We start from the raw sequence: 20,980 nt of genomic DNA, 5'->3' as shown, positions 1-20,980 counted from the left end.
GCTTTAAGATAAGAATTTTTATTGAATTTTTATTGATTTCTGTTCTATCATTACAACAGAGGTTTTCAAACTATAAGCCTCGGCAGTGAGAGACATGAGCCAAAGATACTGCATGAGATGAAAGGGAAAGGTGCATGGCAGTGCTTTAAAAAACAACTGTAAGTTAATTATTGTGTTGTGGCCCACATTTTGCCAGCTTAGCAACACAGTCAGCAGCTGAAGCAGCAGCAGTGACACAAAGCTCATGGAGTCAGAGTACTTTTAAAAACCTTATCTGATTGCTGAAGGCTGAGGCAAAATTTGTTCTCCTCCGAGTCATAGCTCAGTCAAATCTGAACACACGGACATGATACACATGATTTTAGATTTAAGGTGAGTGTATTTAACTTAAACTTTCTGAGGATATCATTATCTCTGAGGTCCATCACAAATAAACGTTCATAAATCCACTTATAGAAGTAAAATTGTATAAATAGACGCTTAATAATCATTCAGAATAAAAGCAATTCTGTAATAGGTGGCTGTATCCATGGGTACACTATAAAAAAGGAACTGCCAGAAAAGGTCTTAAGTTTTAGCCCATCGCTAGCTCACTGACTCCAACTCCTGCACTATACTTCCAGCTTACATTCCTCTATGCTCCTAATTCATGGGAACTGTAGCTCCCAACAGTCTGCTTTTGTACTTTCTCATAGATAACAGACATTTAAACATGCCTGATTTATTTCATCAAGATAATGTATTATTCCCTGAGAAATTAACAAAAATGTGAAAATCGTATCTCAGAGTGTTAAATCCTGGACTGTCCCTTTATTCAGATCCACACGAAAGGTTTATGGGGTCTGTTCTGGGCTGAGACCCATGCCCCATCCAAGTTTGTGGAAATCCATTTACATTGAAAACAACCACCAGGGTTTCTTCAAAAAGTCTTTTCCCAAACATGTATTGCAAAACAGTGGGGTTGTCTTGCCATAAGCATCATCTAATATTCAGGCCAACAAAGTGCGCTGTGTGAAAACATGACTCCCACTGTGTGGGGTCAAGAAACGAGCGCAGAGCTATTGCAATGAGTCACCTCACTCGTGATGCAGAATTCAAACTTTGCAATCATACCACCTCCTGCAGTCATTAGCTTGATTTACTTTCTAAAGTCTTGAAACCTTGATAAATACGACCAGCTGTTACCAGGGATACTGCGCTGCACTTGACAGTCAGATGCAAAGTCAAAGTTAATTTTGGGCAGCACAAAGACAAAGAAAAGGTCGGAGGAGTCATGACTCCATACAGGTTTGCACACATACACATACATGAGACTAATGATTTAAGGCATTTCACCTAGAGTCAAACACAGGTCATGAGTTTACCTCCTCTAAACAGCGTAGCTATGGGCACAGCACACATCTGCGTCAGAGGCAGCAGAATATAGCTCTGAAACCTCATTCTGAAATTGAGGGCAAAGCCTTTGATCTTGGGAGATAGCTGCTCCTGCGCAGTAATACGTAGAGAACTAACACAAGGAGGAAATGGGAGCAAAAAGACAGAGCAAGAGGGGCTAACATATAAACAAGCTTGGGCTATTACCTATCAACACCTATGTCTACTGTTTGTACCATCAAAATAATCTGATCACCTGTTTCCATAGTGACACACAGCATCATGTGCACGTCTAAATACAAATACACACCTGACACAGCAGTCCCATTCGCTGTGGTTTCCACTGCATCAATGGATGAGCTAGTTAGATCAGGAGAGTGTTGTGTCTGCCTGACTTTTCTCCACATGAAGAGGGAGATCGCTTAACCACTGTGAACAGCAGGCTACAAACTGAATCACCCTGTGCCTGGCACCCTGTTCTTCATTTGCGATCCTCTCAGTATAACCATAACATGCTTCAAGTTGCTCCAGGTGAGCTGGCACAGGGCAAAGAACCTCTATAAAAACAAAATTAATAAAGCAAAAAACAACATTTATGCATTGCCAGAGCACACACAGATACGCTTCAGATAAAGGTTTCTTTCTTCCATGACGAGCAGAAAAAAAAGCTGATGAAGAAGAGTTACCAAAACACAGATTCAACCATGAACGTGTCTTTCTGTGACAGTTCCTTTAAGACAAGCCAGGTTGCCTAGCAACCCCTGTATGACTTGGCCAGTTATGCAGATATTTCTACTCAACACCTGAATGCATTAGTTATTGAGTTGATTGAATTTCCCTTGTGTGCCATATTCTGGGTCATTAGACCCAACAATAAATGCATTGTTTGAAAGTCTAAGAGGCTCTAAGAGCATATAATACTCCGTTCATATATATCTACAGCCTAAAAGAAATACAGAAGATGTGTCTGATAATAATGATGAATCTATATCAAAAAGTAAAGGTTTCCTACAGTATTTTGCCTGTAAACAAGGTCGTCTACAAGCCACTTTGTATTTTGGATTGAAGTGGATAAACTAAATCGGGGTATTAGCTTTAGTTATTATGATCCCCTTTTATCTTTAACAACTTACAGCCTAACAAAAGCCCCATATCTATTTGCAGACATTCCCACGTGGGGTTCACAACCGTTCCATAGAGCCAGATCAAGCTGAAGCAGCTTCCCACTCAATACCAAAATCAATCACAACTGGTTTCGGGAGGACAAGTGCAGTGTTTCATGCTGCTGCCTAATCTACAATCTGAAAACATTTTGTTCCGGGTTCAATGTCTTAACTTAGCTGTTTGCTTGAATCTGACCTCAAGCTTGCATTTCACCTTGAAGGATGTACATTTATCTTTCCCTATCCTGGAAAGGACAGTTAGTCATTGCTCCAGCTGTGTTCGGAGACCAGCTCGGAGGGTTGGTAGTTGCAGAATCTCCAAGGCATTGCATTCTGGATCAATTCAGACTATCAACCATGTTGCTTTATTATTCCCACAGCTTGTGTATGTATTTGTTAGAGCCAGACTCTGACCTCTGATAGAAAGGGTTAAAGCTGGTAGAGAGTAGAGGTCACACAATCATCAGCTCTCTTGCTCTGGTAAGCACACCTCCCAGATCAATAGACCAGTCATTTTCAGTTTTCATTGCAGAGCGCTAGCTTGAAACATACCATTATTTATTCCCTGTAATGGCTCTTTAGACGTAAGGTTAGTAGAAAGACTCTATGTGTCCCCACAGACCTCTGCTCTGGGAAAGAACCGACTCTGGATTATCAAGGATAGCACAACACCATCTGCAAACACACTCACAAATACCCAAAACATGACTCATTCAGCTAGCCAAAATTAAGAAAGAAAATGTTACATTCAGAGTACTAAACAGCTCTTTTTGAACTGCAGAAACAACACAACAGACACTATAACTGTGGGTATACTATATAATAAATCCATACATTTGGCTATTAAGCAACTGTGGAGATATTTTGCAGAGAAATACATTTGTCCGTGCTCTCTGGTAGAAAACCTTTCTCATTACTAATAAACTGATCATATATATATCATATACTTTTTGGCCCCAGACAATCAGATCCATCTATCATGTTTATCTATGTATCTTTGACATAGTGTGTGCAATGTGTCTAATTATTCTCTAATTGTTGTCTTTTGGCACAGTTAATGGCAATTCCACCACTGTTGGTGCTGAGACCTTTGCGATGTTAGACGGTCACGTCTTTCACTTTCATGACATGATGCAAACTGCAGAAAGCGTGTATTTGGTCCCAAGCTGACAGAACTAATTACCAAGCCTGTCAGGCAACAGAAAATATTCAGGCAGTGTAGTAGGATAATTAGAAGTATTTTGTTTTTCTAACACGTCAAACTCTTTTTGAATGTATGTGGACTGACTTTAAACTGGTGATAGTGGTTAATGTAGACTTCCCATTGTGCCAAAACTGTACCTTAAATAAACTCATAGTTTTTAAGTGTCAGGTCAGCAATGTTTAAAGCTGTTCTGAAACAGAAAAAGGGCACTGCCCTCATTCATTTCAATGAGATCACTGCGTTGGAACTGTGGGGGTGCTGTTGCAGCCCCAGCAAAAGACGTACATGACATGACTTTGAAACGTAAATGTAAATTCTGCTGTTTAACTGGCAATCGCTGTGACAGAGATATAATGATACTCTCTCTAAGTCTTTGCAAATGCAACACACCAAGGCAGGCGGGTTGAAATAACACAAAGCAAGCATACATGACCAAGCTGAATGCAAAAACAAAAACCAGGCAAAGAAAGCAAAGTTCAAACCCAGAAAACACCAGCAACACAGGCAGCAAATGCTAGGAAGATATGAGGAGAAAACAGGACAGGGGAACAGACAAAGGAAATGCAGAGAAACTGACAAAGAGTAAAGGAAAAACACAGACGTAAAAACACAGGAGCCAATTAACAAGTGACACACAGGGCTGCACTGAAAAGGAAGTGAAAACATTAAACTTTCAACATAAAACAGAAAATGACAAAACTAAAACTCAGGACCATGACACTTCCTAGAGTTTTAAAATAACTCTTCATTATTATGAACACATTTTGTTTGTTCAAATTCATGCATCTATGACTCAAATCATCTCCCTGAGATCATTTTTCATCAATGTAGCTTCTTGACATTTTTTTTCTTTTTACACAGAGGTGTTTTTAGTTAAAATGGCTGGTAACACATGATGATCACTGAGTGAAAGATTCATAGTAAATGCAATAAGCCTACATCAGCCATGACCAAAGCTCACCACTGCTGTTTCTCTCTTTGTCCTACTGTTCTTTGGCATTGTTCACCTGAGCTCATCAGAGCCCACCTGCTCAAAATGTATTTTTACAGGGCAATATTGATGCTGAAAGCGGATTACTCTTTTTGTAATATGTCTACTGTTGTGTAAACTTCCAAGTTCAGTAAATCTCTTTCAGAAAACATTCTGTGTCCAAACAAACTGCAGAGTGACAAGAAATACTTTAATTCCTGTCGTATGCCTGAGTTCCTTCACTGATTATCAGAGTTCAAGTAGAAGAAAAGGATACAGTGTCTTACGTGACACGAATTTCTACCGACTCATGACAATTCCCATACCATTACTGTTTCACTATGATAGAGCTCTTTTCTCTGCAGGCAACATTCATAACTGTATTCTTATAATGAAATGGTTTTCAATTTATTCCTTACAAGATAAGCCTTCATTTCCAATCTGCTCAGCATACAAGTCTTCATGCTGCACGAGCACTATCATGCGTCTCGCACCCACAATTCCATTTTGTGTGGCCCAAAAAAAAAAAAATAACTGATCGCAAGTAGCAGATAAAGAGTAAAAGACATCATTTTACATATTCCTTCTGGATACTATCCACTCAATGAATGAGACATCCCAGGGGAATTACATTAAGTGAAATACTCTTGACCGCAGCCAGCATTGAAAATGACAAGGGTCTGACCTTGTCTGTGGGAGCACCATCTCTGCAAATAACATTCACCGAGATCGAGCAATTATAACTTTCAGCAATGGCAAATAGAAAAAAAGAAATAAACTAATCTGAAATGTGAAAATGACAGAGACTTCGAAACAAATGACCTCAAGTTCAAGCTCTCTGCCTTTGATGTGGAAGAATCATTTTCAGATCCAAACACGAACTGAAGCCATGAACTTGGGAGAGTTAATTCTAGTATTTTGAAAATACTGGGGGATGTTTTGACAGCAGAGTGAAAACCCAAGAAACACTCCAGCTCTTTCTAACAGTGGATGAAGACAAAACTAGCTTTGAACCAAATTACCCAATTTCCATTCTCATTTGTCACACTCTGGGATTGAGCTGGGCCACAATAAGCCATCACCATTGTGGCACACGGCAGCGTATCTGACTGGCCCTTAGCTGAACAGGGCCTATTAGACAGGCCTGGCAGAGTCAGTGGAAGGGTTGAGAGGGCAGATGGGACCATGGTGATGTATTATGCATGGGTAAGAACCATACTCTGGAGGGCCAGCTGAGGCCCCAGTCGGAGAGGGACAGACTGACCCAGGCAGACCCATCATACACCCGCTCCCTCTGCAGCACCTCCCCCCAGTCCTATGAGACTGCGAGCAGCCTGCGCTCTTCCATGACCCTGGGCACAGGTCCAGCACTATTGGTTAATATATGTGGAAGTCAGTCTTTTGTGCTGAAATATTCATTGGGACTGAGACAGGCGTTAGATTTGATACAACTGACTTACCAAGTCTACACTAACTATGGATAGAGGGGCGATTAACTCATTATACAGTATGCTGTTATTTAGGCAACGTTTACTGTCTTTTGAGCACGCTGGGGCGGCAGAACAAGAAGTAAACATTGACATTTTATCAACTTAAAAAGTTAGATAAAAGATGATGCAAGTTAGAAAACTGTTCGCAACAGATGTGGAGTAACATTAGCATTGGAAATGAAGTTGATGAGAGCAGTGAGGCTGAACAAAAACAGTAAAGCAGTGAGCCAGAACAAAACAATGACTGTAAAGATGGATAACAGAGTTGGGTGATAATTGCATGTGGGTTCATCACTAAGAGAGACTCTCTATATAATACACTCAGTCATTTGACCTTTTGTTAATATGAAAATATCAATTGGTGAAGCTTAAATGATTATAAGCTTATTTATTCAATTATTCAATTTGAATCTGCAACCTCACCACTCATGTTTTTTATACTCACCAAGTCACAATTACCATCCATTTATTCCCATGCAACACAAGTTTCTTTTTAATGATATTGTTTCCATTTGACTGAGTTTAGGGAAAAAGTGTGAAGCTAGTTTTTGTACACTTCTCAGCCATACAATATTGATTCTCTCAGAATAGCCGGCAATTCTAGCAATATTGATTTGCTCTGTGTTAACAATTACTGGCTTTTTGTGAAAATTTCATTACATAAAATATTGATCTGATGCATTTCTATATTCATTGTTTTTAGCTCTAGAAGTTTGCGTAACTGTTTACCTGTAAAAAGAAAAACTGTGTGTTTGAATCTGTTTTTCCTGTAAGACTGACAGACGTGTCTCCAGCACTCCACTGATGATTTGAGCAGAGTGGAGGTCGGAGGGAGTCAGATAGATCTTATTTATCAGTGTCTCCACTCAGTCACTGTCAAAGTCACCTTTACTGGCCTCCAAACTGCATCCACGTCCCCCATGTGCTTAAACTCACCACACACCCCCAATTCCCCTTCAATGATGATTGACAGCTTAGCTAATGTAGTCACAGCCAGGTACAGCACAGGGAAGGGGAGATAGAGGGAGGGTCTGGTGGCAAAAGCTCAGCAGCCAATCTCCTCCCAGCTTGACTGCAGGATACACGGCAGATGGGCCTTTGGAGGAAAAGAAAGATCCACAGGAAGCAGCTCTGCAGCGAGCTGACTCTTAAAGGACATAGTAGTGGTTTGTTAAAATAGCCCTATTCTAATTATGTTATGTTAAAGCTGAGAAAGGTGCAGAAAGATTTGATAACCTCGTTTTTTTTCAGAGATTTGTGGTCAAGTACCTCATTAAGCCAGTGTGTCTCTCAGCTGGTGTGGTGCGCCCCAGTCAGTCCCTGCAAAACTGCAGGGGACCCAGAAAGCAAAATAAAGTGGTGATTTCATTTGATCACAGCCAGAATCACCAAAAAATCTATAATTTCAATACTACATTGTAACTATATCATGCCAAATATGACGATCATAATGATCTCAATAGTGTTAGACACGTTTCTGTTTAGTGTAGCCTTTTTTTTTTCAACCAGTAAATGACTGCAGGCCACATTTCCAAGTTTGTGACTTTCCAGGTTTCCATAACCACAGAAACCCTCAAGTAGCTATAAATCTTAATCACCGTATATTTTACAAATGAATGTTGTTCTATCGTCACCACCGTCTAGATACAACACACTGGACCTGACAAATTAAATATAGAGAAAGTATGTACAATATATCCCATATATTGACACCTGAGCCACATTATACTGCGGGAGGAAACAAAAAAAGGACAAGCATCGTTACTGATAAACACCTGCTTCATGACATTTTACTTGCGCACTGACTAAAACCAAAAGAAAAGAAATCAAAAGAGCGCTGCCAGAATGAGAAGTACCTGGACTGCGAGTAAATTAACAAGACAGAGTCGGCCGTATTAAATGAAAGATGGCTACCTGTCTTTTAGATGGAGAATGAGAGATGAAGAGATACAGTGAAAAAAAAAGGGAAAAGGCGTGTTGACTGTCACTCAGCAGTCACTCAGCAGTCTCCACGTCTCCTGTCCTTACATGCAGGTGGATTTTCTTGGGCTTTGAGCATTAAACACGCTTTTTAACCCGAGGGACAAACAGATGACGAGAGGCTGAGGGAATCAAAGAGGGGAAAATGCTAATTAGGTACACTTTGTTTGGATCTGTGTTGTAACTCATTTTAATTGTGTATAAACGATGACATATAATAATGAGCAAATAGAGAGGGAACCAGCGAGCACGTTACGCCTTTCACTTGTAGATTAAGTTCAAAGTTTTATTTAACAACATCTGTGTTGTCGTAGCTCACACTGCTCATTTTTCTGGACAAATGCATTTGGAATACAAACGACACGGTAACGAATCAACAGAACAAGCATATGCGTATTAAACACAAACAGCTCAATCACACTCTTGACATTGCCACTCCAGCTGGCGGCTTCCTCCCTCCCCTAATTGGAGCTCCTCCTCTTCCTCCTTTTCCCTCACAAAGGTTACGCGAAATTATCGGCAAGAACGTGAGTGAAACAAGAGGAGAAAAAGGAGGGAGGGAGAACACATGTGGGAGAGGGGGGTGCTATTAACGTCATGTCCCCATCGTCTGTTTGACACAACAATAATGGTTCAGCAAATGCATTTATTAACAAAAGCTGTCACGCTTGCAGTCCACAAGCATCAATCCTCAAACAGTCCCACTCTCACTTGGGTGATTGATGCCCTAGAAAATTCATTTTTGAGGACACTGAGGTCATCTCTGAATAAGAGGACTTGGAGGAGGGGGGGACTATTACAAAAACAAATTAACTGTTGGAATACTTTCTAACACTAGGTTGTATTCAGTGGAAGCATCATTTCGCTGAGGGAATTTAAGTGGCAATTGACTCTCATGGAGGAAATGTAACGTGTTGTTGCATCCCTATTACACAGTCAATATTTTCATTTCATCTGGGGCCCTTTGCCGGTGTAGCACACAAATAGCATTCTGCGTCTTCACAAACAATTTGCACTGGTACAAAATGAGCATGAAGTCTACTCCTACACTACAAGTCTGCCAGGTGTTGGCATAAACAAGGTTTTTCTCTGTTTCACAAATTGCTAGAGTCTTTTTTGACCTTTGTTCTCCAAGATCACATTATACAGCAATTTATAAGGTGGATTAACTGTTTTATCTTGCAACCACTATTCCAAAAAAAAGTTGGGAGGCTGTGTGAAATGGAAATAAAGACAGAATGCAGTCACTTGCGAACAAACTGTGTTTACTGTGAACAGTGTTCCCGAACACACGTTGTAACATCCTATATGCAATCATGTGTTTGATTAAGTGGTGAACCTCGCCCCATCCTTGCTTGTGAACAACTGAGCCTTTCTAGGATGCCCCTCCTCATACCCAATCGTGATAATGTCACCTGTTACCAATGAACCTGTTTACCTGTGAAATGTTCTAACAGGTGTTTTTTGATCATTTCCAACTTTCCCAGTTTTGTGACGCTTGTCCCAACTTGTTTGAAACATGTTACTGGCATCAAATTCATATTTACAAAAGTCAATGAAGTGATGAGATAAAACATTAAATGTATTGTCTTTGTGCTGTTTTCAAAATGTCAATTATCAAATTATCACATTCATTAACAGCGCTGCATTTCATTGGGAGAATCTAGATTGTATATCAGTTCTGGATAATCTCACTGCATTGCACATAGGTCTGCAACTAATGATTAATTTCAACCTAATTATCTCTGAGTCTTTTTATAAAATTTATAGAGCAGTTAATCATTTAGGTCAGTGGTTTCAAAACTTTATCTGTAGGGCCCCCCTTTAGTAGAAAGAAATATTTTCAAGACAACCCGCCCACACACACATATACATCCTTTGCTTGCAAACTCCTATTGAATTAACTTTAAACATTGTCTATAATTAATACAGAACTGCAACTTCAGAGTGGCATCTCACTGAAAAAACTAAATAAGGACACCATCATTGAATCCTGTATTTTAAACATTTTGTGTGTAACAGTAGTTTAGTAGCGCTACTCTGTTGTGACAGTTGAGTATTTTTTTCTGAAAAAATCAACAGGCTTCTCTTTGTGTCCAGGATGCGTGGTCTCCAAGTGGCATCTAAACCTGCTCAGTTTATTACTGTCAGAAGCTAATATTTTGAGACACCCAACACACTGTGGTCTCTCTTCATTAACCACGACTGTACTGGTGAAGCCGAGGGCGAGATATGCCTTGTCACATTTTCTTGGCTTTGTTTTGGCTTTGTATGGTAGCCTTGCCACATTCCCCCTGTGATAACTAATTCCCATCATAACTTATCTAAAGACAAGTCCTCACATTTTGTTTTGACAAAGCAAAGTCCAAAACATAAAATACTTTAATTGAGCAACTGACTTGAATGATTAATCAATCATCTAAATTGTTGTTGATCAACTGATCAAATGATTCATGATATTGACTAACTGCACATAAATATTGTATTAATACAGTCAGATCACTTGGTCAGCTGCAGTTCTCTGGTTTTGGAGGTCAAGGATCTTTTTGAACAACATCAATTTGAAAGTTAAAACAGCAAGATTCACTCAAAAGTAGGTGGTGAGAAAGGGAGGTGACATTGTAAACAGATCCAGGATGCACTATGGAACTAGAATTTAGCAGATTGCAATTGGTCAACAGCGCAGATTTGTATATCAAAGCTGTATTAACATCACCACTACTACTGATGACACCTGTTTTATACAAATGAATCAATTCTGGTGGAAATCTTTAGCGCTGATCGTAAAAGGTTTGAGTCATCAGTCGGGAAGACCCAAAGTCGCCTTGCATTTGGTCAGCCAATTAAATGCACTTTATTTTCACTCCATCATTGTAAGCAGAACAAATGCAGGAGAGCATGGCAGCCTGTAAACTTTTCAAGATAACCAAAAACCACAAAAGTAACGATGATGGAAGCAGTGGGGTGATACACACAGAGGACAGCGGGATGGCGGACAGCGTGAGGCAGAGCAGATCGACTCCAATCTGTTGGCTACTCTAATGCTCTCTGCTCCAGTGATGACTGTCAGTGAAGTGGGCTAAACCACATTTGAACCAGACGGTGGTACAACCTCCTCGACTGCTGTCTACTGTGATTGAGTCTTCGGCTGACAGCGCCGTCAGTAGCCCGGCAGGAGAGACTTTCTGGGATTTTATAACCGAACAATGAGCAGACACACACGCTTACTTTCTTTACTGTGTGGAAATCTGTTGTCTCATTTACTGTCTGGGCAGGGTGGTGAAATATATTTTTTTTTCTCTGTAAGGTGTATGGAAGCAAAGACATAAGAAATAATAAACCGAAGACAACTCCCCTTGGTTTAAGTGCAGACTCTGAGTTGACTCTGACATCCTGATTCACTGATGGCCCTAGAAATGTCACTGTTGGGTGGAGAAAGCTCTGGGGAGATAAATCCAACAACTATTTTGTCAGTGATGAGCCTCTTTTTTTCTAGCTGCACCTGCCTTCTTATGAGCAAACAAATCTACTCTTTCTTGTACCTGTGCATCCACGAGGAGGTGCCTCATCAGGGTCATGGACTTCTGCATTGTCTCCTTCTCGGGAGGACGGAAGGCAGGCTCCTCCGGCTCCGGGGGCTTGGGTCCAGTCACCATGAAGTTTGCAATCTGGTCATTCAGGCTGTTCAGAGACTGTACAGCTAGAGGGACACACAAAAATAAATAAATGTCACCACGAAGCGGCTGTTAACACGCAAAGCATTTGTTCTATTTGGACTAAAAAATATCAAGTCATTAATCTGGTGAATTTAACTTCAGCTACACTCCTCTTGATCCTGCAGGAGAAAGGCTGCATTACAAGATTAATTAAATAATAATTAAAAAGTAAAAGTTACAGCTTTTCATTATGTCCTCTTTATCAGAGTGCAGGCAGGCTTAAGTGGATCATAAAATGCGTTCAATAGCAGAGTGCCATACACACACACACACACACACACACACACACATTTCTTCTTCCTTTGTGGGTGCATTGGCAGCCTCTTAGTGAGCAGAAACAGCAGAGATAACAGGGTGGAAGAACACAGCTTCCTACTGTCACACTGTCACCGACTTTCTCTGTCAACGCCCTTTACTGGTCCACAATGTTCCATGTCAGCCTGAGAGCCATCCTGTTTTTGTTTCCCCATTCTTGCCCTTGTGTGTTCCTGGCAAACCTCTCCTTTCAGGTTTCCTCCCCAGCCAGGCGTCCACATTAAAAACTAGCCAGCCCTACTGTATTTCCTCCTTCCCACACACACACATACACACACACTTCCTCAACCCTCTTCCATTTGCCATTAATCCCCCTTAGTCTTTGAAAGGTCAACACAACTATTTCCGAGGCCACCCACATGGTGGAAATGTTGGATAAATGAGAGAGTTTGAGAAAAAGCAATTTCCATTTTTTTTGCCTTTTTAGCATAAGTATCTTTTGTATTTTTCATGAGCTGCTACGCTAACCCCTAATGTCTCATTATCCCGCTTCTCAGCATTTAAACTTTGCTAAAAGCTCAAACTTACAGCTTTGTCAGTTATAAAGATAGACAGAGGTGATCAAGGATCGACCTCCTGTCCAGAGGTCATCTGATACAGACTCTGACTCATTAAATCTCTTGTTTTCTGCTGCCTGGAAACATGCACTAACAAATTTCGGCCAAATAAAGAAATCCAACCTGCTTAATCCATTTAGGATGGTTTTAGGCCAAGAATCTGGATAGGGTCTTTTCAGGATGAAATATAAAGCCTCTTTCAAACACAAAAACCCACGCGAAAAAAAAAAAGAGAAAGAGTGCGAGCATAGATTAATGTGTTACATAACCCCCAAATTCTTTTACTGTGGCTGACATTTCCAAGCAAACAAGCTTTGAGTAGGAAATTTGACAAGTCGGCACTGAAGGCAGCAGAGATAAGAAGGGGAAGAGGGGGCTGAAGAGGACGACTGTGTCCCCTCGAGGTGAGAGTTGAGCAGACGTCAGATGTTTGAATACGTGAGTGGGCTGCTTGTCGCCTGAGTTCACAGACACTGCGGCCAGTTCACCTCTCTAAACGCTGCCCTAACGCAAAAGATGATGGACTACAGTAAGCTGGTGAGTGAGCAAGAGTCTGTGGTTGCACATTTTGCAATTTGGATTTAATTTTGGTTTAATTGAAGGCAAAATGACACATTTTCTCTTCCTGCTAATTTCAGCATATTTTGACTTAAAAGGAAACCACACCGATGTACATTAGCAATTATGTACAGAGCCTCTTTTCTCCTCTTCTCTCCTTCAGATGAGCTTTGGCATATGTGATTTCTGCCGCTTCCTCTTAGTGCCCTCTGCTAGCCAGTTGGTGAACGTGCATCCACTTGTGACTCAATATCTGGGTAATATTGATTATTTTTCTGCTCATATCCTGAAAACACAAACCCTGAAAAGGTTTTGCGAGTAAGTGGAGGGAAATTATTTGAAGCCAAACACAAATAATGCAGGGGAGCAATGTCAGGATGTAAATTTGGCTCTGGTTGTGTTATGTAGGACAAACAGATACGATCATTGGAGCACTGTTGTGTGTTTTGGGTAAAATTGTTTGAGCTTGTTCAGCTGTCTTCATTTTAAATGTCGAAACATGGTAGATGATTTGTGGGAAATACACTGATGTTCTTTTTAGGCTTGCATGTCAAGATATACACTCAGTCGCTACTTTATTAGACACACCTGTAAAATCTGATGCAATCCAATTAAACGGCTCAGCCAAAAATTCTACCTTTACAATGAAAATAATATGACTATTGTAACATTGATGCAAGATTAAGCGCATGACTGTTGGTGCCTGAGGTGTTCAAACTGAACTACATTAAATTTAACATTCCCCCCCCCCCCCCCCGTTTTTGTAAATGTGGCAGGCAAAATATTAGAAATATCTCAATTGGAACTAAATTGATTAGTCTTTTAATCGATTAGTCGACTGACATTAGATTAATTTGATAATTGATCACACTGCTTTCTGACAAGTTAAATGAGGCCAACAATAAATTGAACAATCTCGAAAATAATCAGCAGACATATCAATAAAGAAAATATTTGTTGGTTGCAGCCCTATATAATTAAGTCAGGTTCAACATTAAACCACAACCTTAATATTTACCAAATTGTTGTATTAATTCAATGTTAGAGTAACAGTGTCAATAAAAAATGTACATTAGTATCTTAGTGGAGGTAGAAATTATGGCTGATTTTACAGGTGTTTCTAATAAATTGGGTGTGTGTCAGAAAGTCACGTTATCACAAAAAATCTATTATTTTACTGCATGTGGAATCAAAAGGCTCTGTATCGTATGAATGATGAAGACATTTTAAAACCAACATATAAGACAAAGTGCCACTGTAGTGTAAACATCAATGATATAATTTCAATTCATAGCCATTGATCATGAAAGCTACACCATGCACTGAAATCAATACAGATATGTTGCGGCAGTACAATGGGTCTCACACACACAGTAACCTTTAAAGTGTATATTCAGCATCACATATCGACTGTGTAGTTGCCAATACTGCGATCATTAACCCTCTGAAGCAAAAAGGTACAACCAAATGGTTTGGAAGCATTGCGCGTCATTTCACAGACAAACTATTAACCAGTTTAATGAAGCACGTATCATCAAAATCAATATGTCTTTCTTTAAAAGGAGTTTCCTCCATGTGTATCAACAAAAATCAATTCAGGACAATAATCATACACAAAAATCATACACAAACACTTCTCTCTCAACTTTAACGCTGGTTAACAATGGACCAAATGGCTACAATTATCGATTATATATTTCATCATATTACAGACCATATTATTCATTAATAACAATGGATGGTGATGCTTGTCAGGGCCTATAACAATAAACATTATAGTTTAACAGCTTTAGAGACTTTATGTGATAACATTTACAACGTGAACTCAGTTACTGTCTATCACATATTCTGTGTTACCAAAGTAACCTCATCACTGTGACAGACAGGGTAATACTGTGACACAGCTGTCAAGGTATAACAATGCAAAATACACATATCTACAGGGATTGTCATTCTGCGTCTTCATCTGCAAACAGAAATAGATTTCACCTGCAGCTTGCCCTCAGCAAAACTGAAAGCTGATGAAAGCAAGGCAAAGGTATGGAGGTGGAAAGGGAAGCGAAAGATAAAATTGAACTAGTTGGATTACAATGAATGCAAAGGAAGTAAAATTGTCATTCCAGCTCAGCCCTCGCACTTTTTCAGCCTACTTTCCTCTTTTTTCTGTCAGAGTCTTGTCGGCATAGGCAAATCTCAAAGTGCCTTACATGTCCTCCTATACAGAGCAGGAACAGCACAACAAATGAGGAGGAGAGGCCGCAGCGGCACCCCATCAGGCCTTTATCTGTTCAGGAGGGAGAACTGTGGGTGCCAGGGGATATAAGATCAGTGCAGATGAAATACGTTTGAAAATATATATGCAGCAAACCTAATAGGATAAGGTGTGGTATTCAGGCTGCAGCCGAGATAAATGGGGCTTATTTCATGGGAATTGTTCGCAGCACGTGTGAAATCTTGAAGAAACGTTGAGAAACATGGAGTAGTGACGGGACAAAATCCATTTCTGCGGTTTCTGATGGCAGACTTGCATTTGCTGCTTTGCAATGAGCGGTACAAGGTCACGCTCACCCAAGTTCTTCTTATCGGTGTCAAGTATTGAAAAACTTAGCCCTGCGCGTAATGTGGACACAGCAAGCGACATATTGTAGTGTGCAGTTGTAGCTAGAATTCTGAATTGTTAATTGTGTTCTTCATCTAAAATAAATTTTGGAAGATGGCATATTTTACCCTATTGTGTTCGAAAGTCGTGTTTATTATTTTGTTAACGGTATGACAGGTGTGTTAAAACGATACGATATCTGCATGCAACAATACAAAAGTTATTGAAGAAAAAAAAAAACTGATCTAAGATGAGATTTTTAACCATCGCCTGCACAGATAATAACATTATTAAAAATGTGCTGGTGTGTTTAGTTGGCTTTTTCTGTACCAGCACAGGTTGTTAATAAAAATAATATCATCCTATTGTGTGTGCCTGAGACTGTGGTACTGAAACAGGTATCGAGTATTGTTTTTTACTTGCATTGTATCAAGGTTGAACATTCTGGTATCATGACAACCATATGAACAAGTATTGAAATCTTCACACAATACTCAGGCCTAATTATTGTATCCAAGATGTTATTGATGTATAATAATGTATAGCTTTTTTTGTCCTGTGATTGATTGTTAATTCGTCAGATCTAAGCAGGCTGTTTCTCCTTCTCTGTAAAATCCTTTGAGACATTCCTCTGAAGAAAGGCAGTATAAATTAATTACATGTAATTCCCTCTGCACTCATCAATCAGAGTGGGCAACAATTTCACACACGGATAACCAGTGTGAAGAAAAAATACCTAGCCTTTATTTATCAGACATGGGTCCATTAGTTTGAAACACTTAATTTGTTTTTTACTGCCACAAACACATCTTATAAAAATAAGCTGAATAATAAATAATTGTCCTGCTGCCTTTTCTAAAATAATATTTTCCAGATGGGTTTGCATCAAAGTATCCAGTAGGCACATGATGGGAGACGGCTCAAGCCAGGGAATAGTCCTTTTTGTGTTCATACTGGTGAAAATAATTCCTTTGGTGCTTAACTGGGAGCCTGGCATGTGGTTAAGTGTGCACAATTAAGCCCAGTTTAAAATGATGCACTTCTTAAACATCTAGCAAATGGAACAGATGGGCTATAAGAGCCGTAAAGATAAAACTAATGAGTTGATGTATATGTAAGACCATAAATGGCTTCATTAACATCATAATAACAGAGTTATTTTAGGCAGGCAGAAGCAATATGCAGTATGTAGAGGTCTAACTGATTTCATCACATAAAAACACATGTTTTAGTGTAGAAAATGTTATTCTTACACTAAAGCTAACAGGAAAAATACAGATACAAGACTTTTTATGCACAGGGTGAACTGCAACCCAGACCATGACTCTGAAGGTGGAAACTGAAGAAATGAAGATAGGAATTACTTACTATAAAAGGAATCAGATGAAATGGGTTAAAACTAGATGAGATGAGGTGTTTTGAAATCATCATTCATGGCCGTAGTGGATCTAATATGTCTCTAAACATCATAGATGTTATGGCATAGATTTTAATCGAGGGACTGCAGCATCCAAAAGCATTTCCGCAGAGTAAATGCTGGTAGTAGCACGATACAACACTGCCCCCTACTGATAACAAGGAAACACCACAGTTTTGTCCTATTGCTGATTTAAATGCCTGCAAACTAAAGCAGTCTAATGTTGTTTACAGCACTCCCATTTCATTTAATTACACTGTGAAATGAATGGAAATCAATCAAATCACTGGGGTGAGAAACACTCCCAGGCTTCACGTCAGAAAAGATAAGAAAGGAGCGAAACGATCTTTAAATTAATTTTGAGTTTAAGCCTGTTAGTGTGAAAATATATGACCTGACAGGACTTTGACATTGTCACGCACACTTATTCCTCACAAGGGAGTCTTCGCTGTTTTACAGGGATATTTTCGGTATATTATATCTTCAGTGATCTACATTAAGTGATCTTATTAGTGCTCAACACCTGATGTGTGTTCAGACGATGTTTTTTAGAAGTACTCCGTGGGTTTACAACGTGGAGGCTGGTGGAGAAACGAAGGCGGGACATCAAAAGGAACCACCTTCACTGAAAACTAGGCACAATACGCATTGGCATACAATATGCATGAGCACAGGCTGAAAAGTCTGTTGTCCTCAAAAGTGATATGTGAATCAAACTGAATAGAAAAGAAGAGCAGATTTTAGCACAAAAAAAAAAACAGTCACAAACAATGGATTTTTGAGGATGTTTTCCTTATCCAGAACAAAGGACACACATGCTTACACTCAATTAGTCTATCATCAACAACTTTGATGACAGACTAATGATAGTTTAAGTCTTACATCAAGCAAAATACAAAATATTTCCTGGTTCCAGTTCCACAAGTGTGAGCATTTTCTGCGTTTCTGTTTTGTATCACTGTAAATTGATCACCTTTTGGTTTTTGCCAAATACGCATCTGAATCAGAAGTCGTCACCTTGGCTCTAGAAAATTGTGATGTGCATTTTTCTCAATCTTCTGTCATTTATTGGGCTAAATGTTGAAGCTGATATAATAGCCATTATTTGCAGCCCTGTTCTGCATGCATTCTTCCATGCACACATAAACACACAGCACTGAAGAGAATTGAACTGAAGAAAAATGCACATAATGCCACCGGGCTCCCCACCTGCCAAAATCTACATGCTGACGATAAAGAGACAGAGATGGCGCAGGAACACACATCACTCGCTCGGTGGAGCCGAACCCCGGGGGTTCTGTTGCTGTGAAGCAGAGAGCAGCGAGCAGAACTCTCATCTCTGCAGAGCTCATTAAACTCCACTAATCGTATCTGTTACCGCTGTAATGGGCGGAATAAAGGGAGAGAAACAGAAATGAGATGTGGTTTCCTGGAGGTGGTGAGCTGTGCACTTAAAATGGTTTGTGTATGTGTTTATGTAGGTGTGTGTGTGTGTGTGTGTGTGTGTGTGTGTGTGTGTGTGTGTGTGTGTGTGTCTGTTTTCCCATGATAGAAAAACCCAGCGCTGGCTCACCATATCTCCCTATTTCTCCCTCCAGCAGAGAATGCATCCCCCTCAAATTTTTCCCTTCTGTTTCTGCTGAGCTTTACATGACTGAAGCTTTCTTCTTCTCTCTGCCCTCATTCTCATGTTTTTTTTCTGCTGCACTTGGAACAACATCCTCAATTGTTGAATGGATTCCAGACTAGCGTGAGCTTGTACTTGGGTTTCAGCGTCAGAGGCAGAATAACAAAAACACAGTATCTGATGTCTGGGCACAAAGAGACAGCAGCTGCAAAATTATTGAACTAATGTTGTTTATGCATTAACTTCATCTTCTACTAATGTAGCCTCATAAACAGTGTCAGCTCAAACAGACTCAGGGCTCTCAAGTTAAAAGGAAAAGCATCATGTCTAATGCTTTGTAGTCTCTTGTTGGTCACCGCCAACACAAACCTCTGCACAAACAGGAAGGATTCGATACAAAAATCCCACTGCCAAAGTCAAGATGAGATTAAACTGTTATGTCAACTGAAAACTGCCTGGCTTTCATGCTTCGAGAACACTATGTGGAGTCTTTTCATAGATGCCGGGTGGTCTGACAGTGTGCTGTCGCAGCGCATCTATAAACTATAAGAACTTCCTTTGTAAATACTGTCAAAGTTTGGATCTAGGCCAAGTGTCTTGAGGCTGATGAATCTCTGCCTGTGTTTGTTGTAAAAACAGATTTCTCATTTGTTTATTGAATCTGCCTTGACAATAATGATTAAAATGTGGATCCCAGGGTAAACACCTCCGACTGAAGTTCAAAGTTGAACTCTCAAGCGCTCCACGAACATCCAGGAGGCAGCATTTCTGAATGCGGCACTCTTATTTTCTCAGCGACGCTCTGTGAATTTTAAAGACAAAAAAGCACTCTTTATGAAATGATTCCAAACGCTCTCTAACAGGATTATGCACTTTCTCTGAACTCACAGAAGACCAGTTAACGGCTAATGCTGAGAACATTAGCAAAAACATTACGGCAAATGAAAGGAAATTTAAGTCTGACTAGAGAAACTGGCCTTAAAGGTTTGATGTTTTTAGATAAAACCTACTCCCAGACCTCACACAACCCCGACTACTTTCAATATTTATGGAAGTTTAGTGGCTAAGGTGTTGGTCAGTGAAAATGAGGCTGTAAATAGGAAACATGTCAGTCTGTAATGTGAGTAGACATATCTGCTGTACCGCAGCTCCTAAAACTACACTTGAGAAGCCTGTCTACTGGCACCAGGAGAGAAAAGAGGGGGGGGAGCATGAATCACACTTGACAAGACCATTTCCTTTCACTGTCATCCCTGCTGATTTGGCTGTGGGGGCTGGAAGCTGCTGCCAAAACATAAACAAGAGGGATTACGTGTATAATGACAGTCCTCTGTCAGGCTTTAGTGTTTAACTTAAGTTTCATCAGGGAACTTTCATTTAATGAAGCGGCTTCTGTAGACCTGTGTCTAATTAAATGAGAGTTACATGGTTTCAGTGCACTAACAACAAAGGAAATGCTCATTAATTTGCTCTGTCATGTTGCCGTTTCCTGCATGGTTACCTACAATGACATGATCAGGAAGAAAGAGTGTCATTTTGTGATGACCAGGAAAGCATTTTGAATTGAGCATTTAGAGTTTGAATTTTTAATTGCCCAATTTTACAGATATCAGTCTCTAATTTCTACCCTGATCCCATTACAAAGAAGTGAAAGAACATGTGTCAGTAATGCAGATTTAAATGATGATATAATAATGAGTTAAATTGTATCTATCATTTCAAAGTATATATAAACACATAGGTATGGGGGAATATTTAAATAAAGGTGTGTATTGAGTGTTCACTCAATTAACTCTTGAAATATGAAATTGTCAGTTCTCCCTAGTGGACAAATTATGTAATGATAACACTGTTTCTAACTTACTTCAAACATATCTTTGGCTAACTTGGATTTTCAACAATTAACTGATTAACCGATTAGTCAACAATGTTATTTACTGTTTAGGCTAGCTGTTTCCCCATGTTTCCAGTCTTGATGCTATGCTAAGTTAGCCGACGGCTGCCTGTAGC

The 20,980-nt window shown here is 39.8% G+C and overlaps 1 protein-coding gene across 5 annotated transcripts in view; it reads right to left on the bottom strand.

Annotated features, from left to right (window-relative positions):
- Window positions 1-20,980, bottom strand: part of LOC311265729 (kazrin-like) — a 182,388-nt gene that overhangs the window by 148,723 nt on the left and 12,685 nt on the right. For all 5 annotated transcript variants that reach the window (XR_014623609.1, XR_014623610.1, XM_084367695.1 and 2 more), the window contains exon 2: window positions 11,724-11,881. Coding sequence is in view for 3 of the 5 variants with exons in the window: in XM_084367695.1 (XP_084223821.1) it covers window positions 11,724-11,881 (158 nt within the window). In the remaining 2 variants the exon portion in view is untranslated. The remainder of the gene's footprint in view (window positions 1-11,723; window positions 11,882-20,980) is intronic.

Source organism: Pagrus pagrus (genome assembly GCF_965226575.1).
Source record: "Pagrus pagrus genome assembly, chromosome: 11".
NCBI lineage: Eukaryota > Metazoa > Chordata > Actinopteri > Spariformes > Sparidae > Pagrus > Pagrus pagrus.
This window is presented reverse-complemented; position numbering and strand designations above follow the sequence as displayed.